Source organism: Salvelinus alpinus, chromosome 26 (assembly GCF_045679555.1).
Source record: "Salvelinus alpinus chromosome 26, SLU_Salpinus.1, whole genome shotgun sequence".
Taxonomy (NCBI): domain Eukaryota; kingdom Metazoa; phylum Chordata; class Actinopteri; order Salmoniformes; family Salmonidae; genus Salvelinus; species Salvelinus alpinus.
The window spans coordinates 32,813,949-32,837,414 of NC_092111.1; the positions used below are offsets into that span (position 1 = coordinate 32,813,949).

Consider the following 23,466-nt stretch of genomic DNA (forward strand, 5'->3'; position numbering starts at 1 on the left):
ACGAGGAGATGAAGGACTAGGAGAGGAAGCCACTTTAGACTATTGAGATGCACCCTAAAATGTAGGTATCACAGGAGGTTGGTGGCACCTTAATTGGGGAGGACGGGCTCGTGGTAAAGGCTGGAGTGGAATTAGTGGAATGGTATCAAATATACATGGTTTCCATGTGTTTGATGCCATTAAATTTGCTCCGTTCCGGACATTATTGTGAGCCATCCTCCCCTGGTAGGTATGCATCCCAAATGCCACCTTGTCGCTATATAATGCAGAGCAAGGCCCAAAACATTGTAGAAGACTTCAGTCACCCAAGTTATAGACTGTTCTCTCTGCTAGCGCACGGCAAGCAGTACCGGAGCGCCAAGTCTAGGTCCAAAAAGCTCCATAATAGCTTCTACCCCCAAGCCATAAGAGTGCTGAACAACTAATCAAATGGCCATCCAGACTATTTACATTGACCCCCTTTGTTTTTACACTGCTGCTACTCTGTTTATTATCTATGCATAGTTACTTCACCCCTACCTACATGTACAAATGACCTTGAGTAACCTGTACCCCCAAACATTGGTACCGGTACCCCCTGTATATAGCCTCGTTATTTTATTGTGTTACTTATTATTTTATTTTTTACTTTTGGTTATTTAGTAAATATGTTCTTAACTCTTGAACTACATTGTTGGTTATTAAGGGTTTGTAAGGAAGCATTTCACGGTAAGGTCTACACCGGATGTAGTTATGCATGTGACAAATAACATGTGATTACTTTTTAGCAGGCCCCAGGGTGCCACATAATAACCCTGTGTTTCTACTCACACCTCCTTCCCCAGAGGCATCCACAGCCCCTTGGTGGGGGCGTGAGCCAGGAAGTCTCTAGCATCCTCATTTCCTGGATCAGCAGGAATACAGTCCTCTGGTTTGTACTCTTCCTAAAAAAACAGCCCCTGTGTTTCAAGTAGAAGCAAGATGGCACATATTCCAGTTTCCATAGCAATCCCTTTACTGATAGCTAGCTAGCTACATCTCGTCTATCACAGTAATGATTTACCTGGCAGTGAGCGGTCCTAATGACCTGCCCTTACTATACATTAATGAATCCAGGTGGAGGTTTTTCATAACTGCATAGTGGGGAAAATAAAACAATGGTGGTGAGAATAAATATGATAATATACTTTGTGTTTTGGTAGGTACCCCTGTTCAAGTGGGATATTTACCAGTCAGGGGCAAAGCACCATGTAGAGCCATGCTACAGAACCGATCTAGTTAAATTGTCTTTGCTGAAAGCTACAGTAATTTAACAATGATAGGCAGCGTTTCTTGCTAAATCACAAGGCCGATCAACTACACTGTTATGTTTTATTAATCCACAAGTTCGATACCACCGAAGCACGTGTGGTTTACTTACGTTTTCACATGCTTCAGCTTTTGCACTTCTTGGTTCAGTTTTTGTCGCTTGTTTCTTAAGTTTTTCCACATGGTGTTTTGATTCCTTGTGCCTTTTGCGGTCCCCTCTGTCCTCCGAGTATAGCTATCTCTTTCGACTAGACATTGCAACGACATTGGATAAGTGTTCATAAAATAACCCTTTAATTTCAGTTTGATAGGATTTCTCTAACACCAATACATTCGGGACAAGCTAAATAGGGACATTTTTCTCGAACTCTACGTAGTTATTTTCTGCTTCTGATTGCGCATGCCATCGCAGCGCCGCCTACATGTAAAAGGGAGTCGAGCATGCCTGGTTTTAATATCTATGCCGGGTTTGCGCAGATGTTTATTTGCGTATTATCATATACATCCAGGGCTATACTTTGAATGAAAAGGTGAGGTCTGTAGTGGTTTATAATGTATTCATACTGTACCCTTTTGAGTTTTATTGCAGTTACCCGAGTACTTCCAGCTACCAACTGTAGAATCAACTCTATAATGTGCTTATAAACAGTCCGTATGTAGAGGTATTAAAGGGGCAGCCCGGGATAGATATATCATTAATTTAAGAGTCCAAAAATTGATGTATAGTCATTGATTCTTGAAGAATATAACTTAAAAATGTCTCATGAACTGTTCAACTGGCATAACCCATAAACTTGCTTTACTCCATTGTTTGTAAACAATATTATTGTAAACAAACCGTGTTCAAAACATGTACCATGTATCAAAAACAAGCACCCTTTAAAAAGTTATATTTCTAGCACTTAATGAGAGACTTGTTTTCTGAAAACTGCCACTGTGAATACATTGCAACACTGACAGTCGACTTAGTGCCTTCGGGAACTAAAATGGATAAAAAAATATTTTGAAAAAACTCAGCAATCTACACACAATACCCCATAATGAAACGTGAAAACAGGTTTTTAGAAATTGTTGCATATTTATTCAACATAAAAAACATACCTTATTTACATAAGTTTTTAGACCCTTTGCTATGAGACTCAAATGAGCTCAGGTGCATCCTGTTTCCATTGATCATCCTTGAGATGTTTCTACAACTTGATTGGAGTCCACCTGTGGTAAATTCAATTGATTGGACATGATTTGGAAAGGTACAAACCTGACTATATAATGTCAAATAGTTGACAGTACATGTCAGAGCAAAAACCAAGCCATTAGGTTGAAGGAACTGTCCGTAGACCTCCACAACAGTAGTGTCAAAAAAACAGATCTGGGGAAAGGTACCAAGAACTTCTGCAGCATTCAAGGTCCCCATAAACACAGTGGCCTCCATCATTCTTAAATGGAAGAAGTTTGGAACCACCAAGACTCTTCCAACAGCTGGCCACCTGAGCAATCGGGGGAGAAGAACCTGATGGTCTGGCAGAGCTCTAGAGTTCCTCTATGGAGATGGGAGAACCTTCCAGAAGGACAACCATCTCTGCAGCACTCCACCAATCAGGCCTTTATGGTAAAGTGGCCAGACGGAAGCCACTCCTCAGTAAAAAGGCACGACAGCCCGCTTTGAGTTTGCCAAAAGGCACCTAAACGACTCGCAGACCATGAGAAAAAGATTTCTCTGGTCTGATGAAACCAAGACTGAACTCTTTGGCCTGAATGCCAAGCTTCACTTCTGGAGGAAACCTGGCACCATCCCTACAGTGAAGCATGGTGGTGGCAGCATCATGGTGTGGGGATGTTTTTCAGTGGCAGGAACTGAGACTAGACAGGATCAAGGGAAAGATGAACGGAGCAATGAGATCCTTGATGAAAACCTGCTCCAGAGTACTCAGGACCTCAAGACTATGGCAAAGGTTCACCTTCCAACAGGACAACGACACTAAGCACACAGCAAAGACGACACAGGAGTGGCTTTGGGAGAAGTCTGAATGTCCTTGAATGGCCCAGCCAGAGCCCGGACTTGAACCCAATAGAACATCTTTGGGGAGACCTGAAAATAGCTGTGCAGCGACGCTCCCCATCCAACCTGACAGAGCTTGAGAGGATCTGCAGAGAAGGATGGGAGACACTCCCCAAATACAGGTGTACCAAGTTTGTAGCGTCATAACCAAGGCTGTAATTGCTGCCAAGGGCCTTCAACAAAGTACAGGGTCTGAATTATTTTGAAATGTTATTTTTTAATAAAGTAGAAAAAATGTCAACCTGTTTTTGCTTTGTCATTATGGGGTATTGTGTGTAGATTGATTAGGCAAAAAAACAAATGTATCCATTTTAGAGTAAGGCTGTAACCTAACAATGTGGGAAAAGTCAAGGGGTCTGAATACTTTCAGAAGGCGCTGTCTCTTCATGAGTTCTATCATTCAACACAGTTATATTTAGATTGAAAAAAAGTGTAGAAGGAATATAAATGTGAGGTAATTCAGGATTATATGCAATGATACAGACCCACACATTGGATTAATTACAACCAAAGAAAATCTGTTACAAAATGTGTTGGATCAAAGCAGCCATTACAACATGCAGTCTAAAAGTAATTGTGAATATGAACTAATGTAAGAACTTACTAACAGGTAAACTGAAAACCATCAACAAGAAACAAAAAAAATTTCATTAAATCGCGTCACAAATTTCAGCCCTATCGCCTATTTCATTATAAACAGTTGATGTGTCCGATTCTCAAAACCATGAGTAAACAAACATGTGTTTGGCACGGTGATCATAAGATAGTAAAGCATTAACAAAGTCATATTTATCATAAATGTGATTGTAACAAATAAAAATCCCCCTCTCAATCAAAACATGCTGTAACTCCAAACAATTTATTTTGCTTGCCTCATCATAAATGCCATGGAAGAGAGGGGTGAGCTTTGCTTCCAATGCCACTCCCACCATCCAATTGGGACAGTGGTATTCCTGAGTGATGTGGTGGTGTGGGACCATTCCCAGTTTGGACAGCTCTACGGAAGGGGGACCTCAGGGGCAGTTGGGGGGTGGCATGTGAAGAAGAAAAAAACATGCCCCTTTAATTCCCTCAACAGGTGGCGCTGTAGCGCTTATTGACTGACAGCTGACTCCTCCCCCCTATAGCCTTGTTGTTCTGAATTACAGCAGGACCATTCTGAATACTAAGCAGGCACGAGAGACTGGTTCAGTTTCATATCATGGTGGTGTCATGGCTGACTCTTGGGCCCATGCAACAGAGCCCAGTGTTTGTCAGTCATTCAGAGGGAGGAGAGGAAGTCTTTGAGTCCTCCCTTGGTCTTCGTCTTCTGGATGTCCTCCAGCATGAGGAACCTCTTGAGGCGGGAGAAGGCCGACTTCTTCACACTTGCGGGCTTTGAGGCCGAGGAGGAACCGGTGGACCTGGAAATACAGGAATACTGTCATGTCAGAATCTGCAAGCTGACACTGATTAAAGGTTAAAGAGCGACTGCCTTTAAAAAGCAACACATTCTTTGAAAACAGCCTGTGTGGCATCAATATGAGTCAGAGACAGTTATTCTCTTGACTAATGTAAATAGGATCATTTTCCTCATTTACATTTACATTTAAGTCATTTAGCAGACGCTCTTATCCAGAGCGACTTACAAATTGGTGCATTCACCTTATGACATCCAGTGGAACAGCCACTTTACAATAGTGCATCTAAATCTCTTAAGGGGGGGTGAGAAGGATTACTTTATCCTATCCTAGGTATTCCTTAAAGAGGTGGGGTTTCAGGTGTCTCCGGAAGGTGGTGATTGATTCCGCTGTCCTGGCGTCGTGAGGGAGTTTGTTCCACCATTGGGGGGCCAGAGCAGCGAACAGTTTTGACTGGGCTGAGCGGGAACTGTACTTCCTCAGTGGTAGGGAGGCGAGCAGGCCAGAGGTGGATGAACTCATAAAGTCAGTCTCGTCTAAAATGGAGTGTGGAACATCTGTGCGTCACAACAGGTAAATGAAAGATGGGTTTTGATGTGACGATGTTCATTTGTCCACTAACATGGGGTGAACAGCTGCGGTGATCGCTCTCTATCCAATAGCATAGACAGTGAGACAGACCTGCCCAGCAGCTCCGACTTTGTTTACATAAGACAACACGTCACACTTCTTTTTTCCCCTTGAGAAATAGTGCACCAAAACAGCTTACTTAGATGTTAAATTGCTCAACTAAAACATCCTTGGCGAAAACTTCAAAATTAATTACAGATTTCTTGAGTTATATTAAATTCATTCTGGGGATTTTGAGTAAGTGAAATAGGCTTCTACAGTGTCTCATGGGGGACAAACATCATTAACCAAATGTGTAATTCATCAGGAAACACCTCCAAGATTGAAATCTATTTTTTCTAAATCGCTGTGTTCAGTGACCACACAGTGTCCATCAGTTGAGTGATACCATCTATTGCCCTCACATCTCAAGAAGTCCCTTAAAATGCAGATTTTCAGCTAAGCGAGATGTAGCCAATAGAAGTAAAATAGGGTAACATTTGAGGTACCGGTGGCCTGGTATTGTTTGTTTACCTTGGCGTACTGCAGGGCGTCTTGTCTTTGGAGGCAGACTTTGGGGTGGCGTGGCTTCTGTTGGTGGACTGGGGAGTCTTGTGTTTGCCTGCGCTCCAGGGGGTGCAGTGGCTCTTGGAGAGAGTGGCCATGAAGTTCCTGTTGACGCCGTTATGCTTGGACATGTTGTTACAGGTGTGGCATGTAGCCACCTGGGACGGCGAGAGGAGGAGTGGATTAAATTAGAAGTAATGATGTCTCTATTTACAGGTGGATTCACACAGGGAACATGATTCTCATGTGGAGATGACACGAGGACACAACGTGTCTCAAAAACAATTCTGGAAGTTAATGTTTGCAAGTGACTAACCAAAAGTGGTTAACTCCCAGATGAAATCAAATTTTATTGGTCACATACACATGGTTAGCAGATGTTAATGCGAGTGTAGCGAAATGCTTGAGCTTCTAGTTCCAACAGTTCAGTAATATCTAACAATTCCCAACAACTACCTAATACACACATATCTAAAAGGGGTGAATAAGAATATGTACATAAGTATATGGATGAGCGATGGCCGAGCGGCAGAGGCAAGGTGCAGTAGATGGTATAAAATACAGTATATACATGTGATATGAGAAATGTAAGATATGTAAACACTATTAAAGTGGCATTATTTAAAGTGGTATCGTTTAAAGTGACTAGTGGTCCATTTATTAAAGTGTCCAGTGATTGGGTCTTAATACAGTATATACATTAACTCCCAGATTAACTCTCTGGGCACCAGGAGCACACAGACCCGGTCTCCCTGTGCTGAAAACCCACATCCAGACCACTCTCTTTCCATTCACACGTCAATAGAAACAGGATAACAATCATGATTGTGTTGACAGGTTATTGGGCTTAGCCTATTTTCAGCAGCTACACAGCCCCATATGTCTATCTATAGCCCTTTCTCTGATACACAGAATCAAATCAATATCCCATACAACTACAGATGAAGTGCAATCCCATGCACTTTCAGAGCCTGGGTGGGTCATCTGCAGACTGCCCCATTCTGTCCATCCCATCGATTGCACTAACAAAATGTCGCCTGAGACCTGAGTGCAGAGGGGCCAGGGTGAGAGGCCAGGGTGAGAGGCCAGGGTGAGAGGCCAGGGTGAGAGGCCAGGGGGGCCAGGGTGAGAGGCCAGGGGGGCCAGGGTGAGAGGCCAGGGGGGCCAGGGTGAGAGGCCAGAGGGGCCAGGGTGAGAGGCCAGAGGGGCCAGGGTGAGAGGCCAGGGGGGCCAGGGTGAGAGGCCAGAGGGGCCAGGGTGAGAGGCCAGAGAGGCCAGGGTGAGAGGCCAGAGAGGCCAGGGTGAGAGGCCAGGGGGGCCAGGGTGAGAGGCCAGAGGGGCCAGGGTGAGAGGCCAGAGGGGCCAGGGTGAGAGGCCAGAGGGGCCAGGGTGAGAGGCCAGAGGGGCCAGGGTGAGAGGCCAGAGGGGCCAGGGTGAGAGGCCAGGGGGGCCAGGGTGAGAGGCCGGGGGGGCCAGGGTGAGAGGCCGGGGGGGCCAGGGTGAGAGGCCAGGGGGGCCAGGGTGAGAGGCCAGAGGGGCCAGGGTGAGAGGCCAGGGTGAGAGGCCAGGGTGAGAGGCCAGGGTGAGAGGCCAGGGTGAGAGGCCAGGGTGAGAGGCCAGGGTGAGAGGCCAGGGTGAGAGGCCAGGGTGAGAGGCCAGGGTGAGAGGCCAGAGGGGCCCGGGTGAGAGGCCAGAGGGGCCCGGGTGAGAGGCCAGAGGGGCCAGGGTGAGAGGCCAGAGGGGCCAGGGTGAGAGGCCAGGGTGAGGGGCCAGGGTGAGAGGCCAGGGTGAGGGGCCAGGGTGAGAGGCCAGAGGGGCCAGGGTGAGAGGCCAGAGGGGCCAGGGTGAGAGGCCAGGGTGGCCAGGGTGAGAGGCCAGAGGGGCCCGGGTGAGAGGCCAGGGTGAGAGGCCAGGGGGGCCAGGGTGAGAGGCCAGAGGGGCCCGGGTGAGAGGCCAGAGGGGCCCGGGTGAGAGGCCAGAGGGGCCAGGGTGAGAGGCTAGAGGGGCCAGGGTGAGAGGCCAGAGGGGCCAGGGTGAGAGGCCAGAGGGGCCAGGGTGAGAGGCCAGAGGGGCCAGGGTGAGAGGCCAGAGAGGCCAGGGTGAGAGGCCAGAGAAGCTACTGTGTGACAGAGGGCTATAAGGAGAAGGTGCTCATATAACCTGAGTGACACAGGCAACCAGAGGCCTCACTCAGTCACTCATTTCTCAGTTCTCCCCCCCACCCCCCTCTTCACAGCAGACAATTACTTCTAAGACTTGTCTCAGGAGGAAAACATTGGCTTATTAAACTCAGTTTCTCTCTGCATCTATCCTATATCTAGGTTACAAAATGGCCTGTGTCATGTGTGTAATATGGACTTTCAAGTATGTCCTCTTGTTGTGCTTTTACAGCAAATATTGTGTGCAAGTAAACAAAATGCAATGCAATCTAGACCTAACAGATGTACTGTATGGCTTTGGCAATGCACAATTTCAACATCACTGACAAGCACATCCCAAACCCTCTGATACCGACACTAATTCATTTCCCTAAGGAAAACTGCATGCGTCCATAGATGTTCCGAAACAGAAACAAATCACACAGTGTCATAAGATTCCGAGTCAGGCTGTTGACAGTGCTGAATGCTGATGCTATGGAACAACTCACCAATACAAAGGTAGCCATGTTGCTGCTGAGAGTCTAACAGGTGGCAGAGAGTGGCAGAGTAGAGTTTCACTGAACCAGTGATGATCTGAGTGAGAATGTTTACTACTGAGCCCTGCGTGTCCAGCCTTATAAAGCAGAGAGAAGCACAGAGTCCGAGTTCATCCAGAGCCCAACAGCTAGCCAGCCAATCGATCAACAGGAGGGGTGGAAGGGGATGGAGCCTGTAGATGGGTTGACTGTTGTCACTGGCAACACTTCCCATGCCAACAGCCCTAATCCATATATACACCCTCCAGAAAAGCCCTGGATTAAAGTGCTGGGAAAAAACACTATGAAAACAGAGCGAAACTCTTGGATACCCTGAAAGCATTTAGCCGGGTTATGTAAGGCCATATACGGAAGTTAGTCAATGTTGATATGCCCTAAAACGCAGAGCAATAAGGGGTGCCATTTTCATATATCCTCATAGGCAGGGGAATCCCGATAGAGAAATGACTATTTTGACCATATTCGTTTAATCAATTTAAAAGGAATAAAAACACAATATGGATACTGTCATAGTGTTAGGCTAGTAGGTCGTTGATAGTGCTGTTGAACATATCTGGTGTACCATTGATGCACCTCTGCATTTGTGAAGATAATCATTGATGAGGCTTAGTGTGAGGCCTGCATCCAGCAACCTCACAGGTCTCATGACCCATTTTCTGCAGCTATTTCAGTACAGTGCTACATGGAGAGAGAGAGGGAGAGGGAAAACTCCACTGAACTAGTTTCAATGTTTGGAATCACTTGTGAGTTTCTGGATTTTGGGGTAAACTGCACACAGAGACATAAATGGTATCCACAAGTTCATCTGACTGAGGAAGTAGATAAAGGGCCTCGTTGCCAACATCCTGAAGTATCCCTTTAATCCTACATTCCAACATCCTGAAGTATCCCTTTAATCCTACATTCCAACATCCTGAAGTATCCCTTTAATCCTACATTCCAACATCCTGAAGTATCCCTTTAATCCTACATTCCAACATCCTGAAGTATCCCTTTAATCCTACATTCCAACATCCTGAAGTATCCCTTTAATCCTACATTCCAACATCCTGAAGTATCCCTTTAATCCTACATTCCAACATCCTGAAGTATCCCTTTAATCCTACATTCCAACATCCTGAAGTATCCCTTTAATCCTACATTCCAACATCCTGAAGTATCCCTTTAATCCTACATTCCAACATCCTGAAGTATCCCTTTAATCCTACATTCCAACATCCTGAAGTATCCCTTTAATCCTACATTCCAACTCCTTAAGGAGTTTGAGAGCCCTATGATAGAGAGCAGGAGGCGGCCAAAGGGGTGGGCGTGTTTAGGGTGCCCAGGCACCTTTGGTGGATAGGTTAACCATCAGCTGGCAGGCGATACCATCCTCTATCTAGTGTGTCATGACGGCGCCTAAGAAAAGTTTATTTTGCCCAGTGATGATTTGCACTTGGTCTGGTATGAACAACTGTAAAAGAGAACAGCTAGGCTTTTATCTCCCTCCTCTAACTTAGCTCTACCTCTCACCAAATCATACATCCACCATGAGAAGACAGACAACACACTAACCCTCCTCTAACCAAATCATACATCCACCATGAGAAGAAAGACAACACACTAACCCTCCTCTCACCAAATCATACATCCACCATGAGAAGACAGACAACACACTAACCCTCCTCTAACCAAATCATACATCCACCATGAGAAGAAAGACAACACACTAACCCTCCTCTCACCAAATCATACATCCACCATGAGAAGACAGACAACACACTAACCCTCCTCTAACCAAATCATACATCCACCATGAGAAGAAAGACAACACACTAACCCTCCTCTCACCAAATCATACATCCACCATGAGAAGAAAGACAACACACTAACCCTCCTCTAACCAAATCATACATCCACCATGAGAAGAAAGACAACACACTAACCCTCCTCTAACCAAATCATACATCCACCATGAGAAGACAGACAACACACTAACCCTCCTCTAACCAAATCATACATCCACCATGAGAAGAAAGACAACACACTAACCCTCCTCTAACCAAATCATACATCCACCATGAGAAGACAGACAACACACTAACCCTCCTCTAACCAAATCATACATCCACCATGAGAAGACAGACAACACACTAACCCTCCTCTAACCAAATCATACATCCACCATGAGAAGACAGACAACACACTAACCCTCCTCTCACCAAATCATACATCCACCATGAGAAGAAAGACAACACACTAACCCTCCTCTAACCAAATCATACATCCACCATGAGAAGACAGACAACACACTAACCCTCCTCTAACCAAATCATACATCCACCATGAGAAGACAGACAACACACTAACCCTCCTCTAACCAAATCATACATCCACCATGAGAAGACAGACAACACACTAACCCTCCTCTCACCAAATCATACATCCACCATGAGAAGACAGACAACACACTAACCCTCCTCTAACCAAATCATACATCCACCATGAGAAGACAGACAACACACTAACCCTCCTCTAACTTAGCTCTACCTCTCACCAAATCATACATCCACCATGAGAAGACAGACAACACACTAACCCTCCTCTAACCAAATCATACATCCACCATGAGAAGACAGACAACACACTAACCCTCCTCTAACCAAATCATACATCCACCATGAGAAGAAAGACAACACACTAACCTTCCTCCGGAAAGACCTATCAATTAGGCCTAAACGTCTGTCGAATAGTGACGAGAATCATGATACCGACTCAAATCAAATCTTGCCCAATCATCATCTATCTAATTGACCCCTAATCCATGTATCGTCTGTGTGCCGAGTACCTACACGTGAGACACTGGCTGAGGACAATGAGTGCAGTGCGTTCATCAGCTCATTCTATTGATTCTGGCTACAGGGGTACAGGCCTAGAGCGGTCTAGCTAGCAGCATGTAGACAGGGTATGTAGGCTGAGGGGTCTATACATCTGATAGTTTGCCAGGGATCAGGATATACAGTACCTAGTATGGGCAGGCCAAACAAAACCACACAGAAGCTTCAATAAAGACCAATAAGATGAGCCCTTCATCATTGAGCATGAACAGAAACGTGACTAGACAAAGGTCACCAATTTATGACCCAAAGTTGACCACTGCAAATGTCAATTTCCTTGAGCCACCAAATGAAGACCAAAAGTAAACCCTTTTCACCTTCCCAGAATGTCTGTCCCCATCCCCTGTATGGAAAAAAAAGCACGTGCAATCTATGCACTGTATATAAACAATTAAAGAGGCCTTGTGATGAAATGAGATCAACGTCTATTAACTCCAGTCAGGTTATAGTGATGATGAGTGGTAACTCGTATGTCCCCATACAATCCCTCCTATCCATTCCCTAGCAACAGGGGCTATTGGGTAAAGTTTCCCCGACGTACAGGTCTAGGATCAGCTCACCCAATCCAAACCTTAACCATTAGATCAGAGTCTATCTTGGGGATAAGTTCACCCTACTCCGCAGCAGACCTCCAGAGAGACCGGTCAAGTTTGGAATTTCTTTATAGCACATAGATCCTTCTGGACTGACGATCAGGCCTTGAAATGTCAACAGCACCGGCTGGTTCTTTTAGACTTTAAATGATGCGATCAGCAGCAAAATACCCTGCTTCCACGTCTTTTTGACAGCACAAACGGATCTGGGACCAGATCAACAAAATATACCACAGATATTGTCTATGTGAACAGGGGTCAAAAGCAAATGTCTGTTCTCCTTGCATATTTCACAAGTTATTTCCTTTGATCTAAATACAAAACATACAATAGATGAGTGCTCTGGTCAGTGTTCACAGATGAGTTTAGGGAATTATTGTCATGCACATTCAACTGGGACAGTATGTCACCGTGGGTGCTAAGGTAGGTATTGAGAGGAGTCCAGCCACAGTTCAACACCTGTCTGTCAGTCACCTAGCTGAGTAGAAGAGGAACTCTGAACATGATCAACCACGAAGCCACCGTGTGGACTGGTCCCAAGGCTACCGGTGTTTCACACTTTCCACCAACACAGGCACTCTCTGGCAAGTTGCAAACACATTGAGTAAATGTACCTACAAACTCAATGACCGACAGACAGCCACACACACCGGACGACAAATATAAGCCACATTATGCACACCGATACATATATAGGAAAACACACACCTACACAGACAAGCACTTTAAACACATGCATGCTGACAAACACATACAATCCTGCAGATGGGCTTTTTGTTTTCTATTAATTGGGGCGGCAGGTAGCCTAGTGTTTAGAGCGTTGGACTAGTAACCGAAAGGTTGCTAGATCGAATCCCCGAGCTGACAAGGTAGAAATCTGTCGTTTGTTCTTAACTGACTTCCCTAGTTAAATAAAAACATTGGTCGTGCTCCATAAATACTAATCCCCTCTTTCTCTCTACCCAACATCCCTCTCTCCCTCCCCCAGCCCTCCCTGTGCTACCCCAGGCCAGGCTGTGCTGACCTTGTCTCTGGGGCTCCAACAGGCATCATTGCCCTTGAGGATGCTGACAGATGCATAATGGGCTGGCTTTATCCGGATTTGGACGTCATGAGGTTTTCATTTCCAGAGGTAATGACAAGTGTTACCTGTTGAATGGATACAGGATAGAGTCTGACAGTGTCTGGGCCCTTGTCAAAATGAGGGCATTATGTAGAGGATATATGGTGGCATGTTGGAGCCAGTGTTGTAGAAGGGCATTGACAGAATCTGTTGTGATGTAGGGAGGGGCTCAAACAACATGCCCTCCTGGATGCCCTTCTACAACACTGCCATATCTTGTTGTGTTCTACAATACTGCCATATCATATGTTGTTGTGTTCTACAATACTGCCATATCATATGCTGTTGCGTTCTACAATACTGCCATATCATATGCTGTTGCGTTCTACAATACTGCCATATCATATGCTATTGTGTTCTACAATACTGCCATATGCTGTTGCGTTCTACAATACTGCCATATCATATGCTGTTGCGTTCTACAATACTGCCATATCATATGCTGTTGCGTTCTACAATACTGCCATATCATATGCTGTTGTGTTCTACAATACTGCCATATCATATGCTGTTGTGTTCTACAATACTGCCATATCATATGCTGTTGTGTTCTACAATACTGCCATATCATATGTGTTCTACAATACTGCCATATCATATGCTGTTGTGTTCTACAATACTGCCATATCATATGTGTTCTACAATACTGCCATATCATATGCTGTTGTGTTCTACAATACTGCCATATCATATGTGTTCTACAATACTGCCATATCATATGTTGTTGTGTTCTACAATACTGCCATATCATATGCTGTTGTGTTCTACAATACTGCCATATCATATGTGTTCTACAATACTGCCATATCATATGTGTTCTACAATACTGCCATATCATATGCTGTTGTGTTCTACAATACTGCCATATCATATGTGTTCTACAATACTGCCATATCATATGTGTTCTACAATACTGCCATATCATATGTGTTCTACAATACTGCCATATCATATGTGTTCTACAATACTGCCACATCATATGTGTTCTACAATACTGCCACATCATATGTGTTCTACAATACTGCCACATCATATGTGTTCTACAATACTGCCACATCATATGTGTTCTACAATACTGCCATATCATATGTGTTCTACAATACTGCCATATCATATGTGTTCTACAATACTGCCATATCATATGTGTTCTACAATACTGCCATATCATATGTGTTCTACAATACTGCCATATCATATGTTGTTGTGTTCTACAATACTGCCATATCATGCGTTCTACAATACTGCCATATCATATGCTGTTGCGTTCTACAATACTGCCATATCATATGCTGTTGCGTTCTACAATACTGCCATATCATATGCTGTTGCGTTCTACAATACTGCCATATCATATGTTGTTGTGTTCTATAATACTGCCATATCATATGCTGTTGCGTTCTACAACACTGCCATATCATATGCTGTTGTGTTCTACAACACTGCCATATCATATGCTGTTGTGTTCTACAATACTGCCATATGTTGTTGTGTTCTACAATACTGCCATATCATATGCTGTTGTGTTCTACAATACTGCCATATCATATGCTGTTGCGTTCTACAATACTGCCATATCATATGCTGTTGCGTTCTACAATACTGCCATATCATATGCTGTTGCGTTCTACAATACTGCCATATCATATGCTGTTGCGTTCTACAATACTGCCATATCATATGCTGTTGCGTTCTGTAATGATGCAGTGGAAAGAGAGGGAGAAGAGAGATGGGCTACACACTAACTGCTGGTTGGCATGCCATAGAGTGGGGGCAGAGGGGTATCTGGTTGGCATGCCATAGAGTGGGGGCAGAGGGGTATCTGGTTGGCATGCCATAGAGTGCATTCGAAAAGTATTCAGACCCCTTGCATTTTTCCCACATTTGGTTACGTTATAGCCTTATTCTAAAATGTATTAATTAAAAACATTTCCTCAATCTACACATAATACCCCATAATGACAAAGCGAAAACAGGTTTATAGAAATGTTTGCTAATTTATTAAAAACAAAAATACCTTATTTACATAAGTATTCAGACCCTTTGCTATGAGACTCGAAATTGAGCTCAGGTGCATCCTGTTTCCATTGATCATCCTTGAGATGTTTCTACAACTTGGAGTCCACGTGGTAAATTAAATTGATTGGGCATGATTTGGAAAGGAACACACCGGTCTATATAAGGTCCCATAGTTGACAGTGCATGTCAGAGCAAAAACCAAGCTATGAGGTTGAAGGAATTGTCCGTAGAGCTCAGAGAGGATTGTGTCGAGGTACAGATCTAAGGAAGGGTAACAACACATTTTTGCAGCATTGAAGGTCCCCAAGAAAAACAGTGGTCTCAATCTTATTGTATTTTGTTTTAACTAGGCAAGTCAGTTAAGAACAAATTCTTATTTACAATGATAACCTGGCAAAAGGCCTCCTGCAGGGACAGGGGATTAAAAAGAAAAATATAGGACACACATCATGACAAGAGAGACACCTAGGGCTGGGTGATATGTCCAATATTATATCACAGTATAAAAATAAAACCTATTGAACGGTATTTTTTGTTTTTGAATAATAAAAGTTGTACATTTACTTTGAGTAGTGAGTGATCCCAGGGTGCTTTATGAGTAGTGAGTGATCCCAGGGTGCTTTATGAGTAGTGAGTGATCCCAGGGTGCTTTATGAGTAGTGAGTGATCCCAGGGTGCTTTATGAGTAGTGAGTGATCCCAGGGTGCTTTATGAGTAGTGAGTGATCCCAGGGTGCTTTATGAGTAGTGAGTGATCCCAGGGTGCTTTATGAGTAGTGAGTGATCCCAGGGTGCTTTATGAGTAGTGAGTGATCCCAGGGTGCTTTATGAGTAGTGAGTGATCCTAGGGTGCTTTATGAGTAGTGAGTGATCCTAGGGTGCTTTATGAGTAGTGAGTGATCCTAGGGTGCTTTATGAGTAGTGAGTGATCCTAGGGTGCTTTATGAGTAGTGAGTGATCCTAGGGTGCTTTATGAGTAGTGAGTGATCCTAGGGTGGCAACACACACATTCTAAGTGATTTCAATGAGTCTTTCTCCATTCTGATTGTATTATACTGTTCAATTCAACCAAAACAAAATTCCGCACTTTTATCATTCCTGCATTTCCTGCACTCAAATGCAGTGGTGGAAAAAGTACCCAATTGTCATACTTGAGTAAAAGTAAAAGATACTTTAATAGAAAATTACTTAAGTAAAAGTGAAAGTCACCCAGTAAAATACTACTTCAGTAAAAGTATTTGGTTTTAAATATACTTAAGTATCAAAAGTAAATGTAATTGATAAAATGTACTTAAGTATCAAAAGTAAATAATTTCAAATTACTTATATTAATCAAACCAAATGGCACCATTTTCTTCATTTTTAGATAGCCAGAGTCACACTCCAACACTCAGACATCATTTACAAACCAAGCATGTGTGTTTAGTGAGTCCTCCAGATCAGAGGCAGTAGATGACCAGGGATGTTCTCTTGACAAGTGCATGAATTGGACCATTTTCCTGTCCTGCTAAGCACTCAAAATGTAACGAGTGCTTTTAGGTGTCAGGGAAAATGCATGGAGTAAAATGACAGTATTTTCTTTAGGAATATAGTGAAGTAAAAGTTGTCAAAAATAAAAATGTGTTTCGTAAAGTACAGATACCAAAAAAACGACTTAGGGGAAAATACTTTCATGTACTACTTAAGTAAATCAAATTGTATTAGTCACATGCGCCGAATACAACAGGTGTAGACCTTACAGTGAAACAATTACTTATGAGCCCCTAACCAACAATGCAGTTTAAAAATAAAATACAGATAAGAAATAAAAAAGTAACAAGTAATTAAAGAACAGCAGTAAAATAACAATAGCGAGATTATATACAGGGGGGCACCGGTAGTACATTATACAAGTAGTACTTGAAAGTATTTTTACTTAAGTAATTTACACCACTGCTCAATTGAGATAATTTTCACACTGCCACGTAGGGCTGCACGATATGGGAAAATAATCTAGGACTTATTTTTAACCAAATGTTGCAATTGCGATTTGACTTGCCAATTAGAACAAAACTGTTGTAATCATGGAAATATAATGACTATTCTAATTCTACAGTTAGAATATAATAGTGGGCACTTTGAATACAGTGTTGTTTGAGATGACAACGAATTAAAATGCCAGGGAGGAGTTATTGTGACAGGGTAGGAACTAAAGTGTTGATTAGTGTTTCCTAGGGGACCCTATAAGCTTTGGCTACATTGCATGTTCTCTCTTAGCTACTTCATGTAGCTAACATTCTTCCTTAGCATATTCCTCTTTGATTTAGAAGATCCTGTTGCACAAACATGCTGATTTAGGTCTACACCATCACTGGTATTATCAGGCTGTATTAGCTAGCTACGTTTGCTCTTACTCAGTACATATATTAGCTAGCTAGCTATTAGCGGCTAACAATTAGCATCATGATTTAGGGGAACTTGCTAAGAAAATACAAACTTGCTGTTTGTTGACGTAAGAAACACACCAATAGTGTAATTATAGAATTCTAGTGGATTTATATTAAGAAGCAAAGTGAAAACAGCATCGTTGTCATCAACATTGATGCATGTGCTGTATTGACCATGCAGACTGAAGTGGCACGGAGAGGAAGAGTGGAAAGAGATGACTGAAGTAGCTAAGTAAACTATAAAAATTGACATTACACACGGCGTATCACATTTAACAAACCAAACATTCAAATACCGGTATAGAAGGTAAAGTAAAAACCCAAACCGGTCCCTGCATCAATACAGGTATATCATAAAATACGGTATACCTCCCAGCCCTAGAGACACTACAACCCTACATAAAGAGAGACCTAAGACAACAATATAGCATGGAAGCAACATCACATGGTAGCAACATTATAGGGCACAGACAACAGTACAAAGGCAAGAAGGTAGCCAATAAATCACACGAAACAGTCACAACTGTCAGTAAGAGTGTCCATGATTGAGTCTTTGAATGAAGAGATGGAGATAAAACTGTCTTAATCTTAAATTGAAGAAGTTTGGAACCACCATGACTCTACCTAGAGCTGGCCGCCCGGGGGAGAAGGGCCTTGGTTAGGGAGGTGACCAAGAATCTGTTGGTCACTGACAGAGCTCCAGAGTTCCTCTGTGGAGATAGGAGAACCTTCCAGAAGGACAACCATCTCTGCAGCACTCCACCAATCAGGCTTTTATGGTAGTGGCCAGACTAAAGCCACTCCTCAGTAAAAAGGCACATGACAGCTCGTTTGGAGTTTGCCAAAAGCCACCTAAAGACTCAAGATTCTAAGGTCTGATGAAACCAAGATTGAAGTCTTTGGCCTGAATGCCAAGCATCACATCTGGAGGAAACCTGGCACTATCCCCACGGTGAAGCATGGTGGTGGCAGCATCATGCTGTGGGGATGTTTTTCAGCGGCAGGGACTGGGAGACCAGTCAGGATTGAGGGAAAGATGAACAGAGCAAAGTACATAGATCCTGGATGAAAACCTGCTCCAGAGTGCTCAGCACCTGACTGGGGTGAAGGTTCACCTTCCAACAAGACAACGACCCTAAGCACACAGCCAAGACAACGCAGGAGTGACTTCGGGACATGTCTCTGTATGTCCTTGAGTGGCCCAGCCAGAGCCTGGACTTGACCCGATAGAACAGCTCTGGAAAGATATGAAAATAGCTGTGCAGCGACGCTCCCCATTCAACCTGACAGAGCTTGAGAGGATCTGGCAGAGAAGAATGAAAGAAATTCCCCAAATACTGGTGTGCCAAGCTTGTAGCATCATACCCAAGAAGACTCAATGCTGTAATCACTGCCAAAGGTGCTTCAACAAAGTACTGTTCATCTAAAATGCCCCCAAAGCAGTCACCCTCCCATCTCCCGGTGTCATCTTGCTGTTTCCACCCTCTCCCAGTGTCAAAGGCCTATGCTGCACTTCTCTAACGTCCCATGCGACAGGGAAACAAGTGACACAGCAGCCAGGTTCCATTGACCCAGGTAAGCATCAATGAAAAACAAAATCCTTGCAACATGTGTAATGGAAACGGCAGCTATAGAAGAAATGTTCAAAACATCAACATATTTATCTGCTCGACGGGTGGATTTTTCCTTTTGTCTTTATTGCAACAAAAGATGATTCAAAGTGTTTTTCGAATAAATTCTGATTGCCAAATAATTTTGAAGGTATGCTCCACCACACATTTAACTATAAATGCCTACTGCTTGCAAAATCCGATACAAATTCATGTTTCTTTGCAGGACAAGTATTGTCCTGACTTTCAAGAATCCCTGACATGCTTCACCTTGCTTTTCTGATTGGCTGGATGAAAGTTTCACCATCCAATTATTACAGATCTACAGGAGTGAAAGTTTCACAGTGGCAAGTACCGTAGCAAACATTTCCTTATCTCTCTGCCCCCCGGTTGCATAGATACACCTGATTTTAATAAAGACCCACGAGCTTCACATCAGACAGAATGAAGCTATGGGAAAGTCATTCATCTTCCTCTTGAAACCTGGGGGCAACTAATGTGGAGTGATATACAATCAAGGGGCTTTACACCAGGAGATATAAATACAGGAGTAAATCGGCTACATATACATGAATATAAAGTAGCCTGTGTGTGTGTGTGTGTGTGTGGACGTGTTTAACTATTCTTGTGGGGACCAGAAGTCCCTACAAGAATAGTAAACGAACAAAAAGTTGACCAGCTGGGGACATTTTGTTAGTCCCCACAAGGTCAAATGCTATTTCTAGGGGGTTTAGGGTTAAGGTTAGAATTAGTGTTAGGGTTAGAATTAAGTTAAATATTAAGGTTAGGAGCTAGGGTTAGTTGTAGGGTTAGGGTTAGGAGCTAGGGTTAGGATAAAGTTTAGGTTTTTGGGTTAGGGTTAGGGTAAGAGTACGGGTTAGGATTAGGGTTAGGTTTAGTGAAAATAGGATTTTGAATGGGACTGAATTGTATGTCCCCACAAGGTTAGCTGTACAAGACTGTGTGTGTGTGTGTGTGTGTGTGTGTGTGTGTGTGTGTGTGTGTGTGTGTGTGTGTGTGTGTGTGTGTGTGTGACAGCGAGAACTCTAAAAGGGCATTCTGTCAACACTATACAGAAGCTGTAACTAGAAAATAGATCTACAACTTCATTATACTAAAAGACTTCCTACATTTATTGGCCAAATGGCCTAGTGAATGCCACTAACCAAGTCCTACTCAACAGCCATATAGGCCTAGGAAATATCTCCACTAATTCTAAAATGACAAACAGAAATGAGACATTAAAACAAAGCCCTCTTAAAGCTGGGATCTGTGACCCCAGCTTTAAGAGCGAAAGACTTCTGTTGGCAAGGAATGACAGGGAGGGAGGGGGGTTGTGGAGTAAGAGAGAGGGTGATATATCTAATCTTCCTGTCTCAGTCTCATCGGCAGCTCCCACTAGAAGGTGTTGACAAATACCAGGAGAGAGAGAGAAGAGACAGGATTCTTCCTATTATCTGCAGAGTGCCTCGTCTGCTTTAAGGGTTATTCACTACACTCACAACCACGCATGTCTATGGGGGACACAGCTTGTGGAGCTCTGCTACCCACTGCTACTTTATGTCTGGCCGAGTGACCAGGGATCTCGAAGTTGAACGGTAAACATATCTCTGCAAAAAATGCAGCTAAAGAGGATTCACTTACCAGTAAGTCAGACGAAAGGAGGGAAAATATCAACGTCTACACAATAGAGTTCCTGTGTTCAGGAAGCTCATCCAGAGTAACAATGAATTCATACTGATAATGAAGCCATTTGCTCTAGTACTGTTAAAATACACAGCGCTTTCTCTAGATGAAACTAACGCACATTTGAAGTGAAGTAAACCACACTTCAGGAGAGGTCCTTGGTCCTAAAAAACTACCTACAGAGATAAAGCAATACAGATATCTAGCGGTATAATTTCCATGTGTGTACCTTTTACAACAGAATTGGCCAAAATAACTACTCTCTCGTCAAACTACTTGTGTTTGACTCTGACATAACCTAAGCGTTAATCTCGTTTGGCTTTGTCCCTCTCGGTCTCCACTAACTAAATGCTTTCTGTTCCTCTGTGATCGTTATCTGGCTGACCTACCACAACCTGACCCTGGCTGCCTAGGGATTCCTCCTCAGTGAGCCTGACCAGAGAGAGGACTGAGTCTCTACGGGTCCAGTGCTGCATACCAAACAAGTTACAAAACATACTTTATAAATTGTGATTGATTAATTGACATAGCAATCTGTTCGCTCTTACTCTGAGGGTTTCCCTCTACAAAGTTGATGGGAGACTCGTGGTTTGGAAGGGGAATACCTGGACACTGTACAGGAAACGGGAATACCTAACCTGACTTGAACACACTGGCAGTGACCATAATCTGTCTTGCCTACTATGTACTAAAACGTACTGTGTGCTGATCATACTACATACAATCACCTATTATCAGCTGTTGTCAAACATGTTGGTGTGAAAACATGATTCTCTTGTGTGCAGCAAATTCTACTAGATGAAAAGTCTGAACGAATATGACATCCTGGAATTTAAAGCATACTACATTTTTAAAATTTCACTTACTATAAAACTTTTCATTTTCGCATACCCAAAAAAGCTACTATTTACAACACAAGTATGGGACACTGCCAGTGTGCATTAGATGCTGCCAGAGATTTTCAATGAGGCAAAGTTTCGCCCGATATGAGTCTTCATTAAGCCATTTTCAGCTCAGATATCTAGAGGGCCTTGTCAAATCAAAATGGTACTTTCCTGATTCTGTGTCCCTGATGGAGAAAACTGCCCTCTGACCCTGCTACTCTTGACATACACTATATATACACAAAAGTATGTGGACACCCCATAAAAATGTGTGGATTCTGCTATTTCAGCCACATCTGTTGCTGACAGGTGTCATGCGAGCACAGTCACACAATCTCCATAGGAAAACATTGGCAGTAGAACGGCCTTACTGAAGAGCCCTGTGACTTTCAACACGGCGCCGTCATCTTTCCAACAAGTCACTTTGTCAAATGTCTGCCCTGCTAGAACTGCCCCGGTCAACTGTAAGTGCTGTTATTGTGAAGTGGAAACGTCTAGGAGCAACAACGGCTCAGCCGTGAAGTGGTAGGCCACACAAGCTCACAGAACAAGACCACCGAGTGCTGAAGTGCGTAAAAATTGTCTGTCCTCGGTTGCAACACTCACTACAGAGTTCCAAACTGCCTCTGGAAGCAACGTCAGCACACGAACTGTTCGTTGGGAGCTTCATGAAATGGGTTTCCATGGCTGAGCAGCCTCACACAAGCCTAAGATCACCATGCACAATGCCAAGCATCTGGCAGTCCGATGGGGAAATCTGGGTTTGGCGGAAGCCAGGAGAACCCTACCTGCTCCAATGCATAGTGTGAACTGTAAAATTGGTGGATGAGGAATAATGGTCTGGGCCTGTTTTTCATGTTTCGAGCTAGGCCCCTTAGTTCCTGTGAAGGGAAATCTTAACGCTACAGCCTACTGTATAAGGACATTCTAGATGAATCTGTGCTTTTAACTTTGTGCAACAGTTTGGGGGAGGCCCCTTCCTGTTTCAGCATGACAAAGCCCCATGCACAAAGCAAGGTCCATACAGAAATGGTTTGTCGAGATCGGTGTAAAAGAACTTGACTGGCCTGCACAGAGCCCTGACCTCAACCCCATCGAACACCTTTGGGATTAATTGGAACGCCGACTACGAGCCAGGACTAATCACCCAACATCAGTGCCTGACCTCATTAACACTCTTGTAGCTGAATGGAAGCAAGTCCCTGTAGCAGTGTTCCAACATCTGGTGGAAAGTCTTCCTAGAAGAGTGGAGGCTGTTATAACAGCAAAGAGGAGACCAGCTCCATATTAATGCCCATGATTTTGAAATGAGATGTTAGACGAGCACGTGTCCACATACTTTTGGTCATGTAGTGTAGTTTCCTTATCTGAACTGGCTTATCAGTGAAGTGGATGGAAACTGCAGAGGTAGAGACCAGGCTCATATCAGAGAGGAAGAGGTGAAATGAGAGGGTTTACTCCGACCAAAATCTGTCCACGAAATTAAGACCACGATTTTTGTATGGAGGTTAATGAGTGTCGTATTTGGTCAACAAAAAATGTAAATGTTAATTTGCTTAGTTGATCGAATAGAAGTTTTGTAATGGTTAGGTTGTTACGAATGCACTTATAAGTGAACGCGTGTGGCAAAAAACAA

The 23,466-nt window shown here is 43.6% G+C and overlaps 1 protein-coding gene across 1 annotated transcript in view; it reads right to left on the minus strand.

Annotated features, from left to right (window-relative positions):
* Positions 1-2,069: 2,069 nt before the first annotated feature.
* Positions 2,070-23,466, minus strand: part of LOC139555207 (UPF0711 protein C18orf21 homolog) — a 29,740-nt gene continuing 8,343 nt past the window's right edge. The window contains exons 4-5 of the mRNA XM_071368814.1: positions 5,890-6,080; positions 2,070-4,749 (exon numbers count right to left, since the gene is read on the minus strand). Of these exons, the coding sequence (XP_071224915.1) occupies positions 4,608-4,749; positions 5,890-6,080 (333 nt within the window). The 3' untranslated portion in view covers positions 2,070-4,607. The remainder of the gene's footprint in view (positions 4,750-5,889; positions 6,081-23,466) is intronic.